The 21,459-nt window shown below is 40.7% G+C and overlaps 4 protein-coding genes across 6 annotated transcripts in view; 2 read left to right on the top strand and 2 right to left on the bottom strand.

Moving 5' to 3' along the window:
• Positions 1-3,972, top strand: part of LOC108110416 — a 41,803-nt gene extending 37,831 nt beyond the window's left edge. Inside the window, exon 6 of the mRNA XM_041818647.1 lies at positions 62-3,972. Within this exon, the coding sequence (XP_041674581.1) occupies positions 62-770 (709 nt within the window). The 3' untranslated portion in view covers positions 771-3,972. The remainder of the gene's footprint in view (positions 1-61) is intronic.
• Positions 3,973-4,042: 70 nt separating this feature from the next.
• Positions 4,043-15,810, bottom strand: LOC108110671 (probable phospholipid-transporting ATPase IIB). 2 transcript variants are annotated; one of them, XM_017219788.2, is made up of 6 exons: positions 14,483-15,810; positions 7,285-8,122; positions 6,357-7,134; positions 4,950-6,294; positions 4,814-4,887; positions 4,043-4,755 (listed from the first exon to the last, which is right to left on the bottom strand). In XM_017219788.2, exons 1-6 carry the CDS (start codon positions 15,103-15,105, stop codon positions 4,622-4,624), a joined length of 3,792 nt encoding a protein of 1,263 aa, XP_017075277.2. In that variant the 5' UTR covers positions 15,106-15,810; the 3' UTR covers positions 4,043-4,621. The 2 variants fall into 2 exon arrangements, with proteins under 2 accessions (XP_017075277.2, XP_017075278.2); XM_017219789.2 differs by lacking the exon at positions 14,483-15,810 and adding an exon at positions 9,037-9,438.
• Positions 15,811-16,146: 336 nt separating this feature from the next.
• On the bottom strand, positions 16,147-18,902 carry LOC108110672 (UV radiation resistance-associated gene protein). 2 transcript variants are annotated; one of them, XM_017219791.2, is made up of 5 exons: positions 18,368-18,902; positions 17,444-18,311; positions 17,067-17,389; positions 16,610-17,008; positions 16,147-16,467 (listed from the first exon to the last, which is right to left on the bottom strand). In XM_017219791.2, the coding sequence occupies exons 1-5, from the start codon at positions 18,739-18,741 to the stop codon at positions 16,353-16,355; spliced, it is 2,079 nt and encodes a 692-aa protein (XP_017075280.2). In that variant the 5' UTR covers positions 18,742-18,902; the 3' UTR covers positions 16,147-16,352. The 2 variants fall into 2 exon arrangements, with proteins under 2 accessions (XP_017075280.2, XP_017075281.2); XM_017219792.2 differs by having other exon boundaries at positions 17,444-18,308.
• Positions 18,903-19,178: 276 nt separating this feature from the next.
• Positions 19,179-21,271, top strand: LOC108110719 (DNA fragmentation factor subunit beta). Its single transcript, XM_017219891.2, has 3 exons — positions 19,179-19,532; positions 19,867-19,990; positions 20,053-21,271. Exons 1-3 carry the CDS (start codon positions 19,293-19,295, stop codon positions 21,039-21,041), a joined length of 1,353 nt encoding a protein of 450 aa, XP_017075380.2. The 5' UTR covers positions 19,179-19,292; the 3' UTR covers positions 21,042-21,271.
• Positions 21,272-21,459: the final 188 nt, after the last annotated feature.

Here is a 21,459-nt window from a genome sequence, read left to right as displayed (position 1 = left end):
TAAGTCTGAGCCGTATACTGTTGGACAAAGCTAATGGTAATGCTGCCTCTTTTGCGTGCAGGAAAAACCAAACTGCCATCTACCCGATGATGGACTGGACCAAACCGGGCAAGGCGATTATAGTGACAGCCTGTGCGATCATCTTTACGTTTTTTGTCCACTTCTGCTGTTACCTTCTTTACCGCGGACGTGTTTGGCTGTTCACCAAGCTGTGCATCCGTGGTCGTCACAATCGAGATGGTGAAATGGGCGAGGGCCTCAATGATGACTCTGGATCGCGAATGGGTGGTGGTGGAGGCGGCGGAGGAGGTTCAGCTGGTGGTGGTGGAGCAGCTGGTGGTTCGGTGGCTGCCGCTGGCGCTGTGGGCAGCAGCCAGGACTACGCCCATCAGCAGCAGTATCCCATTGCCCACACTGAGCAGCCGCGAGCGGGCAGCCACCAACAGCAGCAGCAGCAGCCGCCGGGCAATTACCAGCTGCCGCCGCAGTATTCCGGATATCTGCAACAGCCGGTGGTCGCCGGAGTCAATGTGGGTGTGATCAGTGCCGAGGGTGTGTATCAGCCCATTGGCACGGACACAGGACGCACCAGTGGCGGAGGCGGCGAGGGTAAGCACAAATCCTCCTCAGGATCAACAGCCGGAGCAGGATCTGGGCAAGGATCAGGATCAGGATCGGGCTCGGCATTGACGCGCACCGTAGCCCATTTGGAGGCGTCGCAACGGGAGCAGTTCCTCAATCCCAACAAGATCGTCGAGTACAAGATGTAAAGGCGTTGCACCCGGCACCGGTATACGTTCCACTTGTCCATGAAGTTTCTGGAGAAGCACTGTGCCCAGTGCGAGGCGACGCGCAACGCCATCTGCGAGGAGGAGCGCCATTTGGCATGAGCACAGTGGTTAGTTTTTAGATTTGCTTTCGAGACGTCTAGTTTTCGAATACCTGCCAGGCCAAATCGATTGATCTGGCTCAAATCAGTATTGCACTTGGTATTGTTTTTTTGGCAAAGTAGTTTGTAACCGTAGTTTCGTAATTTTGTAAAAGCTTTGCCAACCTTTTTTAAATGTGTAGACGCTTCTCAGTGTGCCGAACAGCATACAAGCATATATATAGCAGGACAAAGGTCTGAATATTAGAGATGTTCCTTTATGTAAGGGATTGCCATTCAGTGTATTGAGACTTTCTTTTCGATGGGCAATCCTTTCGGCAAGTCGTTCCACAAGTTTTAAAGGTTTTAATGGACTAAGTTGAACCAGATATATACGAATTAAAAACTCAAAGTATTTTATTTGCTCAGTTCAGTTATTAAATTATCGTCTTAATAAAACAATTGTGTTCAAACAAATTAACACACTATCAAAAGTTACTTTCGGCCCAAAACTAAAAACGAACAACAGCTAGAGAAAAACAAAATGACATACTGCCTACAATGATTTAAGTTAGGAACTTTTTTACATAGCTAATTTAACCATTTATCCACATAAATTTTATATATCGGTGCAGGTGTTAGGCCAGACCATGCCTCAAAATCGGAGAGCGGCATTGAAAATCAATTAGTAATTGATTTAATTGAGATGGCAGAGGCTCTTTGGATTATTGAAAAGCATGAATATGGCAAAAAAAAATTGGCAGTTTTTTAATGGAGCTTAAACGGCGCCGAAGATGAAAATGTAGAGCAAACAACATTAATTTTAGGATATGCTTGGCATTGGTTTGCTTAGTAATTAGTGAATTGATAACATAAAATACGTTTCTTTATATGAATATTTTCCCAGCAAGCTCAATCGCTGCTAGAACACTCTAATTAACATTATTATACAAAGCACGACGTAAAATATTACGATTAACAATATCAGAAATAAATATTTTAGCATACGATGTTAAAAACTATATTGCAAAAAAGTTTTACTTTTGACTCAAAACCAAATAAGTACCGAAATTCTTATATCCCGCAAAACCCCGATGTTTTACTTCTGTTGGTTTCTACGAGTATGTGACTTGAACAGCTAACACATACTGTAAGAAAAGTGATTAGATTTATAACCAAACGGAAGCCTATATATGTAAATAGTTGATTTCGTTTATGTTGATCGATTTCTATCTATATTCAAATGCATAGCAGAAATAAAGGAATCTGTTAAACAAGAATAAAACGTCGGATCACGTGAAAAGGTATAGCCAACTTGAGCAAAAATTCAGAAACAGCAATGAAAGTTACAACTAACTAAAAATCAAATGCATTGAATAAGACTCGTCAAGAGGAATGTGTTAACAAGCTAAAGCAAAACAAAAACAAATATAACAAAATATTTAAATAATTATACAGAAACGAATGCAAAGCAAATAGAATGCCCTAAACTATACTTACATTATTGAATATACATGTAAAGCATAGCAAGGTAAAGTAAACAACCATTAATTTTTGATAGATTTACATACATCAAACACGTTCTTCTACATAAAACAGATCATCCACAGGTATATTCAGGTATTCTAATTTCACACACACATTATTTGAATCCAATTTCTTTTTAGAGAAATTTTACCATATTTGGTTAAGGAACTGCAAAATGTGAATTTTTTTTATGTCAGTTTCGCACGTTTGTCCCGCTTTGTTTTCCAAAAATTTAGCATAAATGTATAAATGAATGTTTATATAGACTGAATATTATTAAAACGAAAAGAAAAATCTAAAAAAAAAAAAAAAAAAAAAAAAAAACAGAATAACACATAAAAGGACGCGGTTAAAACATTTCGAATTGTAAAAATATAAAAGAAAAAACAAGATTTCATATTATCCACAACATAAAACAGTAAACACATATCAACAATTAGACAAGATCATTCTTAAAGTAAAGATTCAAATAGACGAAAACCAAAAGTTTCAAATAAAACAAATCAAAGTTGACCTCATCAAGAACCACACATAGAGAAAAAGTAAGAAATTAAAACTTGCATAAAGAAAGATGTATAAATGTTAAACAATCATTATAAAGTATGTATATGCAGAATATATTTAGCAGAGAAAAGAATTCAAATATTATATTTTGTAGATTTTTAGTAAATTAGAAGTGAACGATTACGATGCCCAATGTCAACACACACGCATACATACCCTATGTCTACAAAATATTTATCCCAATTATATACATGACCCATACCCTTACAAATGTAGCTCAGCTCTCTGTACCCAAGTTGAGAATTAGAGTTGAAATTGTTGATTAAACAAATGAGGAAATGGAAAAGCTTTAAGAAAACCCAATGATTGGATGGAACTTTTATACACCGACATAAAAGTTGAATTAAATTGCTCAATGAGTTCTTAGGAGGGAGTTGGCTCAACAGACACAGTACAGTGCATGGTATGAACGGTTGAAAAGAATTCAGTATTAGCAAAAGCGAGTATACAATGGAAATCAAAATGTTATTAACAAAGCACACCAAAAATAATACTTTAAAAAACTGCATGTGTTGATGAAGAAATCAAATTTCAATGTTGTGAAATTTGAACAAATAAAAAACAAACGAGCAAATTGTTTACTTCAAAAGTATTTCTGCGCATTTAAGCAAAATCGTAAAACAATGCTTCATCATTTCAACCTATAATGAGTCGAAGTTTTGCTAAGCAATTAAAACAAACTAACGAAAAAAGATTTCAATAAACAGCAAAAACAAATCAAGCATGAAACTAAGATCAAGAATAATAAATTGTTAGAAAAAGCCATGAAAGTGTAAACGCTAATGGATGTCATGCATTTTAAAAAGCATAGCAAAAGCTAAACTATTATATTACCAACAGAAGACAACACAGAATTCATTAAATTGCGTACGTAAGTATGTTTGTATGTGCGTACATGCATAATATAATATATTATTAAAATTATTATGTATTTCAAGCAAAGAATTGTGAATTAGTAATAAACAGAAACAAAATGTCAAGCAAAAGTAAATAAAAATGTACAATACAAAAAAGGTTCTTTATATCTCATCCATCGTTGCTTAGGAACCAGCTCCTCGTAAGTTATAAATCCACAATAAATAATTTCATTTATATATGTATATTTATTATAGTTATTACACAATCCAATTCAATTTCTAAGTCCTTATACAAAATCTATCTTTCGTTTTACATCTCTTTTTATACCACTGTAATTGATTTCAGTTTTAGTCATAGATACAATTATTATTAATTTATTTTATCATTAAATAATTAGTAACATAATTTGGTTTTCTGCGACTTAATATTATTCAAATACACACAGGAATACAAAACTGAAATATATATTAAAAATGTTTCGCCTCGGCTTACAAATAAGAATCGGTTTGCTTTTAATTACAATAATCGGATCACTTTTCCTCTTGTATTTTGTGTAACTTTTAAAATTAAACAAAAATATCATAAAGAAAAGTTGTGTCGAGGAAGGGGGGTTTAACCTGATATCACGTATATTTGGGATAGGTGCGGGTATTGGCAAATCGAGGGAAATTTGTGGGATGGCTGCTCAGTTAAAAAACAACTTGTATAGTGCTAAACAATAACGTTTAAATTGTGAACAGAACGCCATGAAAATTATAAAGTCTGGAGCAATTGTTATTTGTAAATTTGATGCCAAGCCACCATCTAAGAGAGCTTCAAGTATGATGGCGGCGAACATTTCTTACGCAAGAACTTGATTATGTACAATGGTAAGCAGGAGACCAGCGTAATGAGGGAAACCTTCCATAGGAAATCATACGACCAAATAAATTCCCAGTCTATAAACAAAACAAAAATCATTATGTGTACAATTATTGGCAGGAATTTATTACTCACCGAAATACTCATGTAACACGGCCAATGAAATAAGATAGAGCGCTAAACTGAATAGTTCCGCTAACACCATTAACCTGAAAATGGATGTGCCGAATTAATGTTATATACACAAGTCGAAAGAGTTGACAAGACTTACCTATGCCATGTTCTCACAGTGAGAGCTACCATGATGAGTTCTGTCATAATTAAAGCCGAGAAACTGATCGCCACAATGTGGATAAACTCGTCCACAAAGAGTATTAGAGCTCCGTACATAATGACGCCGCCTTGGTATATGCTAATGAGTACCCATATAAAGAAGGTCTTGTAACTTAGACTGCGTCCTTTAGACAAATCTTTATAAAGCTCTGGATACGTGACTGCCGTCTCCGAAGTGATGTCTTGGTCCAGCACCAATGAGAACACCGGGAACATGGTGTACAGTGTCGAATAACCAACCATGAGAAAGCCCTGATACAAAGCCACCGAGCTGAGGTAGAAAACCGCCGAGAAGACCGCCTGCAAGGTGGTGATGATCAGGCCGCGGTGGATGACGAACTGTGAAAGAGCTGCCGAACGTTTATAACTCCTTCGGCCGTGGATGAGCAGAAGCTTGGCGATGTGCGAAAACTGCGGAATGCTAAAGTCGCCGGCCAGCGAGGCCTGTCTTCCTTCGCGCCCCTCTATGCCAACTCCGGCGTCCGCCTGCTGAATCATGCTGACATCATTGCCACCATCCCCAACAGCGCATGTTCGTTTGCCTGTGTGCTTTTGGATGAGAGCCACAACCTGGGCCTTTTGGGTGGGCGAGCAGCGGCAACAGACAACAGCCGGTGAGGCCGTGGCCAGCTCCAGGAACTCTGGTCTGTAATACTGCAGGCATACTTCGAGAGATTCTCCCGAAATAACTAGAGCATGCCCCTGCTTACGACGGAAGCTATTCAGTTCCTGGTGGGCATCTGTTCGAGTTTTAACGGAACGCAAGACATGTAGACCTTGGTTCCGACCAATCAGCTGTGAGGATTTAGCTATACAGCATGCAGTCTCCAGCTTGTCGCCTGTTAACATCCAAACGCGAACGCCAGCATTCCGCAGCAGCTCTAGCGTGGGACGTACGTTCTCCTGAAGACGGTCCTCCACGCCCGTTAAACAAAGCAGTTCCAGCTCACGCTCAAGGGATTCTGTGACTGCCGCCACTTTTGCGACGCGATCGGTAATACTGAGACGAGCTGCATTGTAGCGTGTCTCAAAGTCGGAATACTGCTCCTCGGTGAGCACCTTTTTAGCCACCACAAGAGTGCGAAGTCCTTCTCGTGCCATGTTGCCTGACTCCTCGCTGAGCCAGTCATTGTATTGAACGATGCTGGACATTACCACGTCGGCACCTTTCAGGTAGAACGTTATCTGCCCAGATTTGCTCTCACGAACTATGATTCCCATTCTCTTGCTCTCGCTGGTAAAGGGGAACAACTGCAGAATCTGATAGTGCAGCAGAATGTCATCTAAAAGGAACGGAATAATAGAAAATAGGCACTGATATTCTTTTTTTTAAGGGTTAACTTACTGTCTTCGCTGGGGGTCTTCACCTGCAATGTCATAGTGTTAAGATCCCTGGCAATCAGGGTCAGGCCAACCTGCTCAGTCCACTTAACCAGCGCTATTTCATCTGGCGATGCAGCCTGATACTGATGCTCGGTGTCCGTACTGCCAGGGGCCTCGATGTTTATCACAGATTTGGTTGGCGAGTTGTTACCGCCAGTCACAGTAGATGCCGTGGACACTGATCGGTTGTCCTCGTCATCGCTGACTGGCGTTACATTGTGACATAGGGCCAGTGCTCGCACTGCCTCCCACTCACGCCATCCCTCCGGACGACGCATCCTGTTGCCGGCGAACATAATTGGCTTCGTCGACTCTCCGCCGCTGCTCGAGCTGGATACGCTGCCCTGCTGTTGTTGTAAAATGTTACCCGACAGCTTCTGTATCATCTGTCCAATATGATGGAAAGTGTCTGCATCGTGCGATACTATGCCCAGATGGATCTTCTTGAAGACCATCTCGTTCTGGGTAAGTGTCCCCGTTTTGTCCGTCAACACGTACGAGATCCTTCCTAGTTCCTCGGGTATGGTTGTTGATCTGACTACAGTTCCCTGTATATTTGAGTCGTTCTGCATTTGCCACGAGTAGAAGGCCTTTCCCATGTCCAAGTTCACGCGCAGACTGATTGGAATGATATAGGAGAAGAGCAGTACAAAGCGGAACATGTATCGGTACCAAGGACCCCCAAAACCCTTGAGCATCATCATGACTAAGGACAGTCCCAGCACGGCACAGAACAAAACCTATTGAAGTTTAAAGAAGATTAAATTAATAACTAAGCGAATTGTTCAAATTTACATAACAACAACTACGAGCATAACTCAGGTCAGTAGAATTACTTTCACTCTTTATTGAAATGTACAACTAAGAATTATACTGATCTTTATCCTTACCTTGGTCAGACCGTTGATCTCCATGTCAAGCAGGCCCACCTTTGACCTTGGCTGTGAGTTGTTCATCACGCTGCGCGTTTCACAGCCAGTGTAGATGACAATTCCAGTGGCTGTGCCGGCGGCCACGACGGTGTTGGCCCACAGAGTGTTCTCCACACTGAGACCGGTATCTTCGCTGCCGTCCGCCATACAGAAGGTGGCGATAAAGCTGTGGATGTCGTTCTGGGGCTTCTCAACGTAGAAGCTAGCATCAATGCTGTGCAGCTCCGAATCGCGACTGAGTTTCTGGGTGTAGGGAACGGCGAGTCGAGGTTTCCAATCTGTTTCCCCATCCAGTTGATCTGTTCGCACAAAGACCGATCCGCTTCGATCGCTTGTTCGCAGCAGGATTAGATCCGAAGGTACCCGCTCGTTCTTCTCCACAATAATAATGTCACCGACCTTAAGCTTTAAACTGGGTACCATCTCATAGCCGCTGCCGTTGGTGGCCGACAGTCGCTTATATTTCTGGGAGTTAACCTCGTGATCTCGCTGATGGCGTCGCAGATCGTCGACCGCCTCTCGGCAAATGGTGACCATCAGGACAAAGCCGAGTGGACCCCAGTAGGTGTACGGGTAGCCGATCCGGATGTCCGGAATAAACTGGGAGAGCGCCATCAGCAGGAAGTAAAGGTTGAGAAAAAAGCGAAACTGCTCGAACAGCACCAGCGGCAGGAAGGTGATGAAGTTGTACTTCTGGTTTCGGATCTCGTTCGGCGGGAATTTCTCCGTATTTACTCGACCCAGATTTACGGTTCGAGCCCGTAACTCCCGTGGCCGGAACCATTTGCGCCAGCAGCTGTAAAGACAAACAAGGATCAGTATCACGCTGCCTTCGGTAATAGTGTGAGCCAGAAACATCCTTCCGGCCTATATCCCGTCATCCATATAACCCTCTCAATGCCACAATCGAAAATCATGGAACGAGCGAGGATATTGAGCTTTAGCCTTAGTCATTTAAGCCTTTTCATCAATTGCTTGGTGTTTCACATCGAATTTTGTTAATACTTAAAAACAATGCGACATGAAATAGATGTCAAATAGTTCAAACTTGTTGATACCTAAAACCAACCAAAGAAATAATTTATATACAAATTTATGGAAGGAGTTTCAAAATCCAAGCTCTTTTCGACATTTATAAAACACAGCAATAATTTAGTTTCTACCCTGGATACAATGCATTTGGCATAACTAATGGAACATTTTCAAACACTAAAGATAAAGATTTAAATAGCTAACATTTTCTCCATATTTAAGGAAATTCTCACGAACCGTTAAATATTTTTGGCTTTTTTAATTGTTATTGAATCTATAATATTCATACTCTGAATGGGAATCCCCTATTTGGTGACAAGTGCTTCGACAGGCCAATTGAAATTCCAAACACAAATGTCTAGGAGTCGGACAAGCAAATACATATAAGTAGGAGACGACCTTGATGGGAAAATCAATAATAAAAACTCGAAAAATAAACAAAAGTGAAAATTCAGACGACAACAACAATCAGCGGAATATGTGTATGCATTTGTGTGCGGATGAGTTTGAGGGAGCGAAAAAGTGCGAGTGGGAGGTGAAAAACCTGGCTTAGTGTGCTATAGAGCGAGAGAACCCAACCAATTAACTGTAATTGTTTATCTTATATACACTGAAAGAAACTGATAAGAAGCATAGAGAAAATCCCCCTTTAATTAAGTGATGGATGATGATTCACACCTAAAAAGATACCAGCGATTCCGCTGGCGATTCAACAGCGGAATATTCTCGCGAGTCATGGGCGTTGCAGCCGAGTTTTGGGATGTAGCATCATCCATGTTGTATGGCCGAGATCGAGATTCGCAATTATTGAATTTTGTCCAAATTATTGTTGTAGTCTGAGTAGCAGCCTTTGTTCTCAGCAAATGCAGCTGTTTCGGCAATTTCAATTTGATCTTTTCCTTCGGCCCTTCTCACATAATCACAGGCGCGGCACATGGCACACGCATTCACCAAGCACTTTGTAATATTCGATTGCAAATTAAGCGAAATTCTTATGCACAAAAACAATTGGGAATGTGAAAATTCCTTATGAAAACTGCGTCGTCTGCGCTTTTAACAACCCTGCTTTATAGTCTCTAGAGAAATCAATAAGAGGGAAAGAGACAACTGTATGTTTGTCGTTAGTCAGAGCTGCCCCTTAACAATGATACACACATCTGGCAACTCTGCGCTGAGCGCGTAATTTGAATTAACCGACTGCGAATGTGAATTTTTATGACCCATTTCTGACTGAATCAACAGTTCTTCTCGTTGCTTTCGTTAGCACTCGGATGTTAATTAAATAAGCTCTTGCCAGGGGTCTACGCTTCACCCGCTTAGATCAACGCAATACGCTGCTGCTCCTCTTATTTGTTTGCCCACGAGCAAACTTGTTTTTCTATAGCTTTTTGTTAACGACCAATTCTACTTGGCCGCTTGCGCTAGACGTGTGCGAATGGAGCCCGCTTCGAAGTTTTGTCAATATAACCATACACATTCGTTGGCCAGACGATTTCGTGCCATGATCTCATAAGAAAAAGTTGCCAAAAGTGCTCAAGCGAAAGTTCAACGACTTGTCTGCACCAGAAGATAAAAAAATAAACAAAAGGGCCAGCAGAATTAGCTCACCTGAGTGACTCATGTTGCACTTCAAAGTCAGCGCTTTTGCCGACGAAGCCTTCGGGTTTCTCCATAATCCCAAACTGTGTCACGCTAGTTAAATACGCCTAGATGCGTTTTTAATGCATTTTTCCCTTTTGCAAAACGCGCTTATCGGACGAAATGTGATTCAGCCGATGCCTCCTGCATTCTGTTTGAATTGAAATGCAGTCGTCAACAGTTGCAGTGGCCATAACAAACAATTGCCGCAATTCGTTTCGTTCTGAGTAATTAACTGGAAATTTCAAAACGATTTGTAGACCTCAGCAGGTTCGATTGCATAGCTCAAGCAAATATTGTTTTCCGCCTTTCCCATTAAATATAGCCTTTAAACAGCTGCCACTATATATGTATGAATGTACATAAATAAATCTGTTGAAGTGCGCACTTTTTGTGTTTTCTATATTTTGAAATTCAGAATTTTGGGACTGCTTTTTTTTCGTTAATTTTTAACTCATCTCAAAAACAAACCATACCCAATCCAACCTTAAGTATATTAGTTGCAATTTAACAAACTATTTCTACCTTTTAGTGCTGCTCCCTTAACCCTTATCTGCTTAGTTTGGTTTAGTAACAAAAAAATTATTATTTATCTTTGACCTATAAAATAACAATAATAAACCATTTCGCAGAATATTATTTTGGAATGTATCTGATTCGCTTTGTCAATGTACAAGATAAAGAATGGATATAAAGAGTTTTACTATAATGGTTCGGTCGATAAAAGCTGCACATCAATCAATTGCTGACGTACAATCCTTTATTTCACATATCCCATCTATATACATTACTAAAATTGAAAGATAAATGATTTAGCTCAGCCCCACGTTACACAATAATGAAGAAAATCTGTAGAAAACAGTAAGGAAATAGTTGGTTACAAATGGCAATTGAAAAACTGAGTAGATAATTTGTGTAATTTATGCATCAGCTATCGGCGGTTTCCCACAGTTCCCTTAGCAAATTTCTTTTAACTGCCATATGACACATTCCGAAGAAACTAATTTACAATTTTGTGCTAAAGATAAGTGAAAAGTGACTAGTTTTCGGATTTCAAAGTGAGGCACACCCATATTATCTACTTTACTAGGTTTTATTTTTTATTTCTCCTGTTTCTAGTGAAAATTATCAAATATTATCACTAACATAACAACAAGATTAAAAAACAAGAACAAAAATAAAAATTAAAAATAAAAACAAATAAACCCATGACTTATATTTCCTTTTCTGAATCAAACGAGTTATATTTTGATTTCAGATAAAGCTGAAATAAACATGAATCGTTTTCACAATATAAATAAATTAAATTTGTTTAGTAGATGTATCGTGGCTTAGTTGAATTTCGAATATAAAGTAAAATGAACTTGAATCGAATGTTTGGCCGCAAAGATAAATTGTTATCATTATAATGCTTTAAAAGCGGTCAAGAAGCTAACACATATAATGGTGGCGGGAAAAGACAAATATAGTTCTTGAGGGAGTGGAAACACGTGTACCAAATACCCTTCCACGGGTAACCGGAATGGAATGAGGTGAGCTATGAATAGTGTGGCTTGCGCTGCCTTCTGGCTTTTGGTTATTAACCCACATTGCCAGTGGGTGGAAAACAATGCCAGACCAAGTTGCGGGCGTCAATCGTTGTCGCATTTCCCCCCTTTTAGCCTGGCTTTTCCTTTTTCCCAACCATTTGCATTCGCAACTAGATAAACAGCTAACGGCGACTAGAAAATAATAACATTAGGCGTTACCATTGACAGTTTGTGGCGTTACCAGGGGGTGGACAGGGGGGCGGACTAATTTGCAAGCGGCAAAGTGAAAAAAGCTTGGGAAAAGTCTGTCGTCAGTTGGCAATGGCTATATTTAATGCAATTACAATTATCTTGAGAGCGATTGATTCGAGTAGTTTCAAAATTATGAAAGAAATGTTTCTATACAATTTAGATCTTGATACAAAATCGCAATAATTTTTGTTTTAAATTATTATATAAATGTATTCAACGATATAGAAAACTAGTTTATTTTCTTTAAGACATATAATAAAACTAAGGTTATCAGCAGTTTTTCAACTAGTTGAAGTAATGGAATCTTTTTGTATATAGGGAAATATAAACGCCTAGTTGGTTCCACCACAGTGGCCACCGTGGCAGCAAAAATCACAGCAACAAACCGTGCCGCATGGCGCCTCACTTTGCAATTCTAATCGGCCTGTCGAAATCTTTGAGCCTCATATAACCGAAACAGCAATTGGAGTTGAGCGCCGAAAATTAAACGAAAAACTTTCAAACAGGCGGAAAAGCTAGGCTCTCAGTAACGAAACCTTCACAAAAACCCAAACTGGGTGTCGAAAAATTGAAGAGAACTTGAATCTGTAAAGGCCTCGAGACATTTTCGTGGTCAGAGGGCGATAGGAGAGCTATAAAGAGTTGAAGACACACTTGAAAGTCAAAAGATGACATTGGAGATTGTTATTTAATAATGGTGAATGAGCAATCTGTATCTTGAGTAGTCAACTAAATGTTTTTAACCAGCTAATAGCATCGTTTATATAAGCAAGTACAATAAGTGTAACTTTTTAAATATTTATTTCTCCTATATGGTAAAAGTTTATGCAAATAAAGCCAATCGGTTTCGATTAAAGCTTTTCTTTGTCTAATTTTTGAAGTATGTTCATTATACTACCATAGAAACATTTTGGAATACAAATTTCATATCACAATTTCGATCTTACGCATTGCGGAGCTCGCGGCTTCGTTTCGTATTTGGTCGACAATCGACCCGATTTTGATAAGCCACCAAAAAGGCAGGAGAGAAACTTTCAATTTTCAACACAAAAACCAAAGTCTGACCGACAAAAAAAAAACCCTATAAAGCGACTTCTTCTGTGCAACTCGTTTGTATTTTTTAGAAACCTTGAAAACAACAATGTGTGTAGCAAAACCAGCTGAGAAACTGGTTTCGGAATTTTTAGCATTTCTTGGTGACTTCTTGAGCAGCGTATATATTTTTGTTTTTTACTCGCCCACCAATCGGGTTTCAAGTCACACGGCAAACATCGATTAAAAATGCACAGGTAACGGGTGGAGTTGTGTGTGTTTTTTGTTTTTTGGGCAAAGTTTTTCGGCAATTAGAGTTCCGCAAAGTAAACGCTCAGTGGGTGTGCAAGAAAACTGGAGGTTAGGATACCAATGTTTGCGCTTACTTTATGCCTTGTCACCCAACCAGCTAGCTCGTTTGTCTTGGCCACTATTTATTGCCGTGTTTTTGTTATTATTTCCATTCGTTCAAATCTTTTACCCAGACATGTTAGTCGTCTGTGGGTCCCGTCACGTTTATCGATTTGCAGTACGAAGTAGCGCAGAAACCGAAATGTTTTTAATTTTTTTCCTTCTTTCTCCGATCTACTTACAGACGTGTGTGCCTGTTTGCCGGTTCGCATGTGTAGCCATTCTCAAAAGTTCTCGCCTCTTTCCCTCTCTAATTAGGTAAATTAAAAATATATCTCGGAATCTCGCTATATATGTCTGTACACACAGATGCATTCATTGTATATGTCATACATACGCGGCCCATACATCTCTCCACTCGCCTTTCAGCTAGATTCGTTTTCTTGGAAATGTGTTTCTTGAAAGATCTAATTTAAAAGTAACACCGAATTGCAACACAATACTATTTTGGCTCACTCGGCTCGTTTTAGAACCTCAAAAAGATTTTGCTGAAGCCAAAAAATAATAAACAATGTTCAAGTGGCATAAAAAAAACAACAACTTGTTTGGCATTAAACTGTTGAATTTCGAAAATGATAGAATGGCTAAGAGAGGGGTCAACGCTTTTCTCGATTTGTTTGCCAAATATTTAATATTCAAAAATTATTTATAGAAATGTTAGGAATTCTTTTGTTTTCACCTACAGTTGTCGGATCATACAAAAATGTTATCTAAATCAAGAATATCCATATAAGAGTTAAAAACCAACTGGAGTGGACTCTTAATTTTTTCTAATTTTTTAGAATTCTAATTCATTTCATCAAGCAGGATTACGAATGTCGAAATATTCGAAATAATTCTAGCAAGGAAATTATCATGTCGGTAAAGGCAAATCTGAAAGCTTGAAATTTTAACAACAAATTTCATCAGATGCGATTACGACAAAAAAAAATTATTTTTTAAGACCATAACACCGTTTTCACATGCAAAATTTAGAATGCTCAAATTCGCTGTTATCAGTTTTCGAGACAAACTTGTTTACAATACCTTATTCTTCTGATAACATTCATTGATTTACTGATTTCAGCTTAAATAAAATACTATTTTTCCTTTGAATCAAACTTGTCTTCTTTCTGATGTTTTGTTGACTAGTGCACAGCTGTTGATTCGCCATTTACTTCCCACAACTCCCGCCGCCACTATTGCAGCAGTGAAATGGAAATATTGCGCATACGCAACGTTGACGTTGTATATCCAATGCATCACACCGTAAGCAAACTCACCTGCAAAGACACAACTTGCAGACGTTGCCAATGCTGCGACTCTTGCTTTTCCGTCGATTATGCTGGTAGAAGACTGTGGATGTTCCATTTTCCGGATCGATGACGGTGCTGTGTGTACCGCCATTATTGAGATCCCCCGAAGGGTGTGACGATCCTGCAGATGTTGCTGCATTGTTATCCGTAGTGGTTACTCCAATGCCGCTACCGGTGCCACTACCACTCCCACCACTGTTCGATCCCGCCCCCGCTCCCGCGCCCGATGACGTGTGCGTTAATTGCGCCAGTTTCGAAATGCTGCTGTAGTTGCCGTTGGAGTTTTTGGCGCGCTCGCGACTCCGCTCATTTCTATAACGTATCTGGCCGGCGGCAGAGCCAAAACTGTTGGATCCAAAGAGATTGCCCAGAAAGCTGCCTCCGCCGCCGGCGGCAGAGCTGCCAGCGCCGACGTCGACTTCGACGCCACTATAGCCCGTTGAGCTTTTTCGCAGCCTTCCCCTGTTGATGTTGTTATTATTGTTGATGCCTTTACCGCTCGGAACATCGCGACGTATGAGCAATTCTGTCTCCGAATCCGTTTCGCTCTCTTCATCGAAATCACGTAGCGGTACATTGTTCTCAGCCATTTTAAAAACAAAAATTGAGAGCAAGCGTAGTTAGCTTAAGTTTAAGTTTACTTTTAAGAGAGAGAAAAAAAGAGAGCTTTAAGATAGGAGAACCTTTGCTTTTGGCGCCGGAATTGAACTAATTAATATTTAATAAGATATGAAAGTTAGCTCTTAGTATTAGTTGCTGTTTATTGTCTAAATAAAAATATAAATGCTGGGTACTCGTTTAGTCTTGTTGCCACGTCTTTATTGAGCAATTTCAGGTGTAAACGAAGTCTGCCCCTTATCACGCCTAAGTTTTTCTTTTTTATATTGTTTGAGCGGTAAACAGGTAGGGTAAACACAGTATACGCGTAAATCACAGGCATTCCCCGTAGTCCGCTTATCAGTCGTACACACAGTTGCCGGCTACCAAATCGTCACCGTAAATGCCAAGTGCCTTATATTGCTCAGCATTTTAATTTAATTGATACGAATTCGATAAATAAAAGGCCAAGGCCCGGGCCACACGCACACATGCACATTCACTTCATGTAGCCAATTGATTTAAGAGCTCTGCGCCTTTCCTTTCACTAGAAATATTATTGCACTTATTTTGGCCATGCTTTAGGCGTTCTCCAGCACATTTTTTATATATTATTTGCCAGAGTAATTCCCGTAAAACTTTATAATCCCGGAAGCAAATTGCCAGCGATATAATTTTAGCCAAATGATAATCAGCTGGCTTTACAGTGCACTGTTAAGAGACCGAAACACTTTACAACACTTGCGCTGTCGTTGCAGTTGAAATATTATTGATAAATTGTACATAAAAAAGTTTGAAATTTAAAAATTTATGAACAAGTATAAAGTTTAGGGCGTAAAAGTATTAAAAGCTTTGATCCTATACCCGGTAAATGTTATTATTGTTGTTGTATTATTGTTTTCTACGCTTTTCAATACTAATGGCGGAAAATTTAAACAAAAAACAAATCATTTTTTATCAATTTTAGTTTTAACCCACATAATGACACCCTTTGACGTGTATAAAATATTAAATGTTTATTCGTAGCTTATATTAGCAAACAAACAATAAACGGGAATTTACATAGAGATCTTAAACAGCTAAAAATAATATGCCCTCAATGGACCGCGTTATGCATATGCCTTACCATTGACTTGGATAATTTAAAATTATACATATGATTTCCAACTAATACGGGAACACCCCATAAGAAGAACATTTGTTGGATTATAGTTATAAACGCTTCAAAGCTTACAATTGCTCAGCTACGCTCCACCTGCAACGTTATGTTAGAGTCAGAGTTGGAATAGCTATGTTCTAGTCGGGGTCGAAACTCGTCCTCGCCATCCGAATAAGAGCCAACCGAACGGCAAATGCTGCAATAAATTTAAATATGATTAAATATTTATAGTATTAATACTATTATTAAACAGATAAACTTAAGTCATATCATCAGAGGTCTTATACCGAGTATGTATATCTTTAACTATTTATAATTCTATACTTATAGATAATTACCGTTGTGTTGACGCATAGCCCTCGATGGCCAGTGCTTGACTCACACCCGGCGGTAACAGCTGCTGGAGTAGTGCATCCTTGACTGCATTGACGCTTGTCGGCAGTGGCACGTGGTTCATGTCCACAGACGAATGTGACTGCGACAGGTGCGGAGCAGTCAGTCCGTTGACCAAACGCGCCTCGCCGCCTGCACGTCCATCCAGCTCATCGCCCTCATCCCTTTGTGTTCGTTCGATGTAACGAAGTGTGCTGAAAAGGTGCAGCAGGTTGGCAAACGTATTCCGCAAATCGCAGTGACCGGTGATGTCAAAACACAGCTGAGAAACGTTTTGGCGCAGCAAATAGATGGCATACTTGGTTTGTTGCGACGGCAAAATAGAGCGAGTGTACAAGGGGAATCTGGAATAGAATAACACAAGTTACAATGTTTTATGAATCACGATTCCATCTTACTTACTCCCTGGTGGTGTATGTCAACTCCTTGATATCATCCACAATCCTTGCCCTTGATGGCTCATAAAGAATTCGGTTTCTCAACGGCCGATCCATGATAATGGCTAACATTTGCACCAAGTGGGCAACATAGCCTAGGGCTGCACTCACCGCCAGCGGCGAGACGTTTTCCATTAACTGTGCATTAGCTGCCTGGCGGGAATCGCTTGTATATTGTTCCATGTGGGGAAAGGCGATACCGCATATGCTAAGCTGCTGTCCGCTTACATTCTGAATGTTGTAAATCTCCTGCAACTCCAACACCAAAGTGGACATTCGACGCTCCACCTATAAAAGGGTCTATTAATAGGTGATTACAATATTTTTCTCCATGACTCTCACCTGCCGAACTATATGCCTTTTTTGATCACGGTGTTCCAAATGCTGGGGTGCCAGTGTGCGTAGCTCAAGGCGTTCCTGCTCCAGTCGAAGTCGTTGGTTGTGGAGCTGTTGCTGAAGAGCTTCACGCTGTTCTCTCATTTCCTCCAGGCGTTTTCGGGCACGTTCGTTGCGCTGACGAAAGGTCTCCCGCTCATCCTTAAGCAATCGTTGTTTGGCGCTAAGCGCTTCGATCCGTCTTGTTAGCTGCTGGGCATTGTAAAGCGTAAGTGGCGCTATTTGCTGTTGCTCGGCGAGCAATACACTAAGGGCACGGCCCATGGAATGGTGATGATGGGCAGAGTAATCGCCGGACAGCGAAGTGGTGCGGGGTTTCAGGCGCAACTCATTTTTGGTTACACAGTGCACACTGAGCCGGGCAATCTCCCGGCAAACATCGGATATTTGGCGCATCTTCTGCTGATGTAAACGCTGCAAGCGTTGCAACATAAGCAGTTTGTCCAGGTTGTTACTGTGCCTAATCTCCTGCTGTTGGCACTTTATCTGGGCATGACGCATCGTACTCATCCGTAGCACAGGACTGGAACTGCGGCTGACAACTGGCGAATTGATACCAGCATCCTGCGGCTCCTCCAGCTCGTCGGCCGCCGCATAAATCTGATAGTGCAAATGCAGCTGAGACTGCAAGCCCTGTTCGCTTATCATCGACGGGGAGGCGAATTGCTCACCATTTAATTGGAAAACCAAACAATTAGTTCCACACTGGGACAGGGTAAGGGGTGACAGTGGTATGAGGCCGGAGAAGTATACGCCCCAGCTAAAAAGCAGTTCGGGGGGACGCGGCAGCCTGTTTGGCCTTAGTTGAGCCCTTCTGAAATTAGGTAAAGTATAATAGGTATAATTTCGCATGTAAGGTAAACTACGTACCCACACATCTCCGTAGTCCTGTGGTCAGTCTCAATTGGTTGGCCATCTTTTCTCTCCGTCGGAAAGTACTTCCACACTTTGACGCACACACACTGTGCATTAGTCTTCCTCCAAACCTCATCATCTGTACAGATCTCCGCCCACTTTTGCTGCTGGTGGCGCTGCGGCAGCTTTTCGCTCGTGTAGAACGCTTTACTGGCCTTGTCTGTGTGTAATGTGTAGTAGAGGAGCACATCTTCTGGCTCCTCCTGCCCCAACGACTTTTTCTGCACCCCAGACACAATATTGAATCCCTGAATTCGCGCCAGGTTCCGCAGTCGAAGTTGCTGAGTGGCCAGTGGCAGCCACTTGCGGCATCGCGGCCGTAGATTCATCGTAGTACGCGATTCCCGTTGATCTACGGATTACGCGGTACATGCAGTCAAGTTCATGGTAAACTAAAGCAGCGTCTGTTTTAGTTTTTCAGCAAAAACTTTTTACAAAAAAAATTACTATTTCGAACAGCTGATGGATTTTTTTCTGAAGCACTAGTGTTGGAAAACGGAAACTAGCGATGCCAAACGTAACTTTGCCATTTTCTAGCTAATTTAGTTGTTTCCCAATTTCATTAGGATTGATTTCAACCTTTCGAATTAAAAACTATAATTAATCTTGATGAAGTGGCTCAACTTCAAATTTCAATTTAATTAAACATAACAAAATTACGTTTCTTTCGGCTGCATATAAATAAGTAAATTGTATGGCTATAACTAAATAAACAATGCAATGTTTAGTATTTTTATTTAAAGCTAGAGTGCCAGCACAGCAGTGCGCTAGTGTTGGTAAGCAGAAAATTGACCAGTTCGTTTATTTTGCTTTGTCCGCCCAAAAGGAAACTTGCTACAAGGACTGCACTTCAAAGTTGACTTTATTATGAGCCAGAATCATGCTCAGTTACATTAGAGATGCAATCATGGCCCCAACGACTCGCAGCTGTTCGAATAACAACAGAAATAGCGAGACAGCAGGAGGAGCTCTAAAGGATGTGAACTCATCTGAATCCAAGGAAGCACTAGATGCTCCAATGCGTGGTTACAAGGTTACTGATAATGAAAGAACAAGGAAATACGGCATTGGAGCCAATTCCCTGGATATGCTGATAAGCAAAGCAAGCAATAAATTTCCGGTAAGGAATGCTAGAAAACCTCCTGCGTAGAAGGTCCATTATAACTCCCACCCACACAAAAAGTCAGTGGCCCTGGCAGTTTCAAGGCCATGTCCCTGGCAGTGGCTTCCGCGTTTGTTTGGCTCTCTTTCAATGCCACCAGTTACGGGTAGTGCGCATGACTTTTTGTAAGGAGCTAACCACCTGTTGATAGAATGTCCTTGCCTAGCCAAAAAAAAAAAACACTTTCTGAAGGCCGCTGAACCAGAAATTAGGCGAGACTCTTTGTTACCCCGGCCTCGTTATATTTGGGCCATGTCAAGGGCAGTTCAACTAATTAAATTTTTTCATTTAGCTACTTGAGCTGCATTTGTATTTGGCTTCTGATGGTTTCGAGGTGTCCGATGATGAGTACTTAAACAGTCTGCCCTCCCAGACACTCTTTATCGTGGCTGGACCAGATGCAGTTATAACTACAGGTGAGCCGCAATCAACGTGGTTTAAGTAACTTATTCTCACTACTGATCTTTTTCCTCCATAGATGCTGACTTTGAGTTTGAAAAAATACGACAGCAATCGCCACTGCTTAAAGTGGCTGACATATTCTACGACTTTATCGAACAGCATCCCGAGAAGTTTCGTCGTATGATAACAGAATACGAGCACCAGAAGCACCGACTCGTTCTGGACAACACCAAAGCGCACCTTAGCCTAAAGGCCGAGCACTTGGAGTGGTTTGAGGGCGGGGAGGAGCGGTTCCAGTCCAAGGAGGAGGCCATGGCCATGCGAGCTCAGACACGTGTACGCGGCTACTATTATAAGGCCAAGGACGAGCTAACCCGAAATCCTCTTTACCGCCAGAATGCCAAGGCTCGGCAAGTGATAAACTCTATACTGGAGCAATTTCGATACTTGCTTATCGGATGTGACTATTTCTCCATGATGTTCAACAGAAAGTGCCAGCAAAAACATGAATTCCTTCAGCAGCACCTGAGTGAAGAGGAAACAGACGCTGTCAGTCTGCCTAGCAAAAGATTGAGGCAGGTGATTAAGGAGTACACTAAAGAGAATTGCATACTAGATGAATGGTCCGTTTCCTTGTGCTCTGACTTTGGTGACTTCTATTGCCAGGGTGCCTACTCGGAAAATGGCAACTGTTGCTCCATGCAGCATACCATCAATCCGTATGCATCCCGTGAGAATCTGATTTTGTTTCAGGTCTGGAATCTGGACCACCAAATTGAGCTGTGCCGCACGATTCTTCCTGCACTGGTGGCTAATGTAGAGGACCTTGTTTCCCATCCGCAGCGCAAGTGCTCGTTGCACAATAAGAAAGTGGTCGACATTTCGGTACTCGAGTACTTTTTAGAAATATTTTCTCTGAAGAATCTTAAACTTGTTCATATAGTTTGCCATGAGAAGGTGCAGCGCTCAAACCGATCAAACGGTCGTCTGCTGTGCACCGACTGTCATGAGTACCGGATTGTGCAAGAGCTTATGAAAGTACAGGTGGATACCCCAACTTCTTAGGCGGTTTTTTTGAATAATTTAAAACCAATTACCTTGACAAGCAATATTGTAAACAATAACTTTAAAAATCGTTGACTTTTCACTATTCTTCTGTATCTCTTAGTTTTAGTCTTTTTTTTAATACAGATCTCAAATGAGATAAGTTGTACAAATGAAAAATATCTCCAAGTTAACTATCAAACAGTACTGTTGAAAGTATTTACATATTAAATACGTAAACTATTAACATACTTATATGCATTTAATGTTGAAATAGCTTGTCAGACTATTATAACTAGGTGGTTATGGAATATCGGTATATAATCTATGTAGATTTAAATGTTTGTTGATTGTAACGCCTGTAGTGGAATTTTGTTGGCGTTACAACGATCAGCAAGTCCAAACAATGAAATATTATTATATAAAAGTATTGAATGTT

The sequence above is a fragment of the Drosophila eugracilis genome, unplaced genomic scaffold (genome assembly GCF_018153835.1).
Source record: "Drosophila eugracilis isolate 14026-0451.02 unplaced genomic scaffold, ASM1815383v1 contig_353, whole genome shotgun sequence".
NCBI classification, from domain to species: domain Eukaryota; kingdom Metazoa; phylum Arthropoda; class Insecta; order Diptera; family Drosophilidae; genus Drosophila; species Drosophila eugracilis.
The sequence above is the reverse complement of the archived record's forward strand: the minus strand, read 5'-3'. Positions and strand labels throughout refer to the sequence as shown.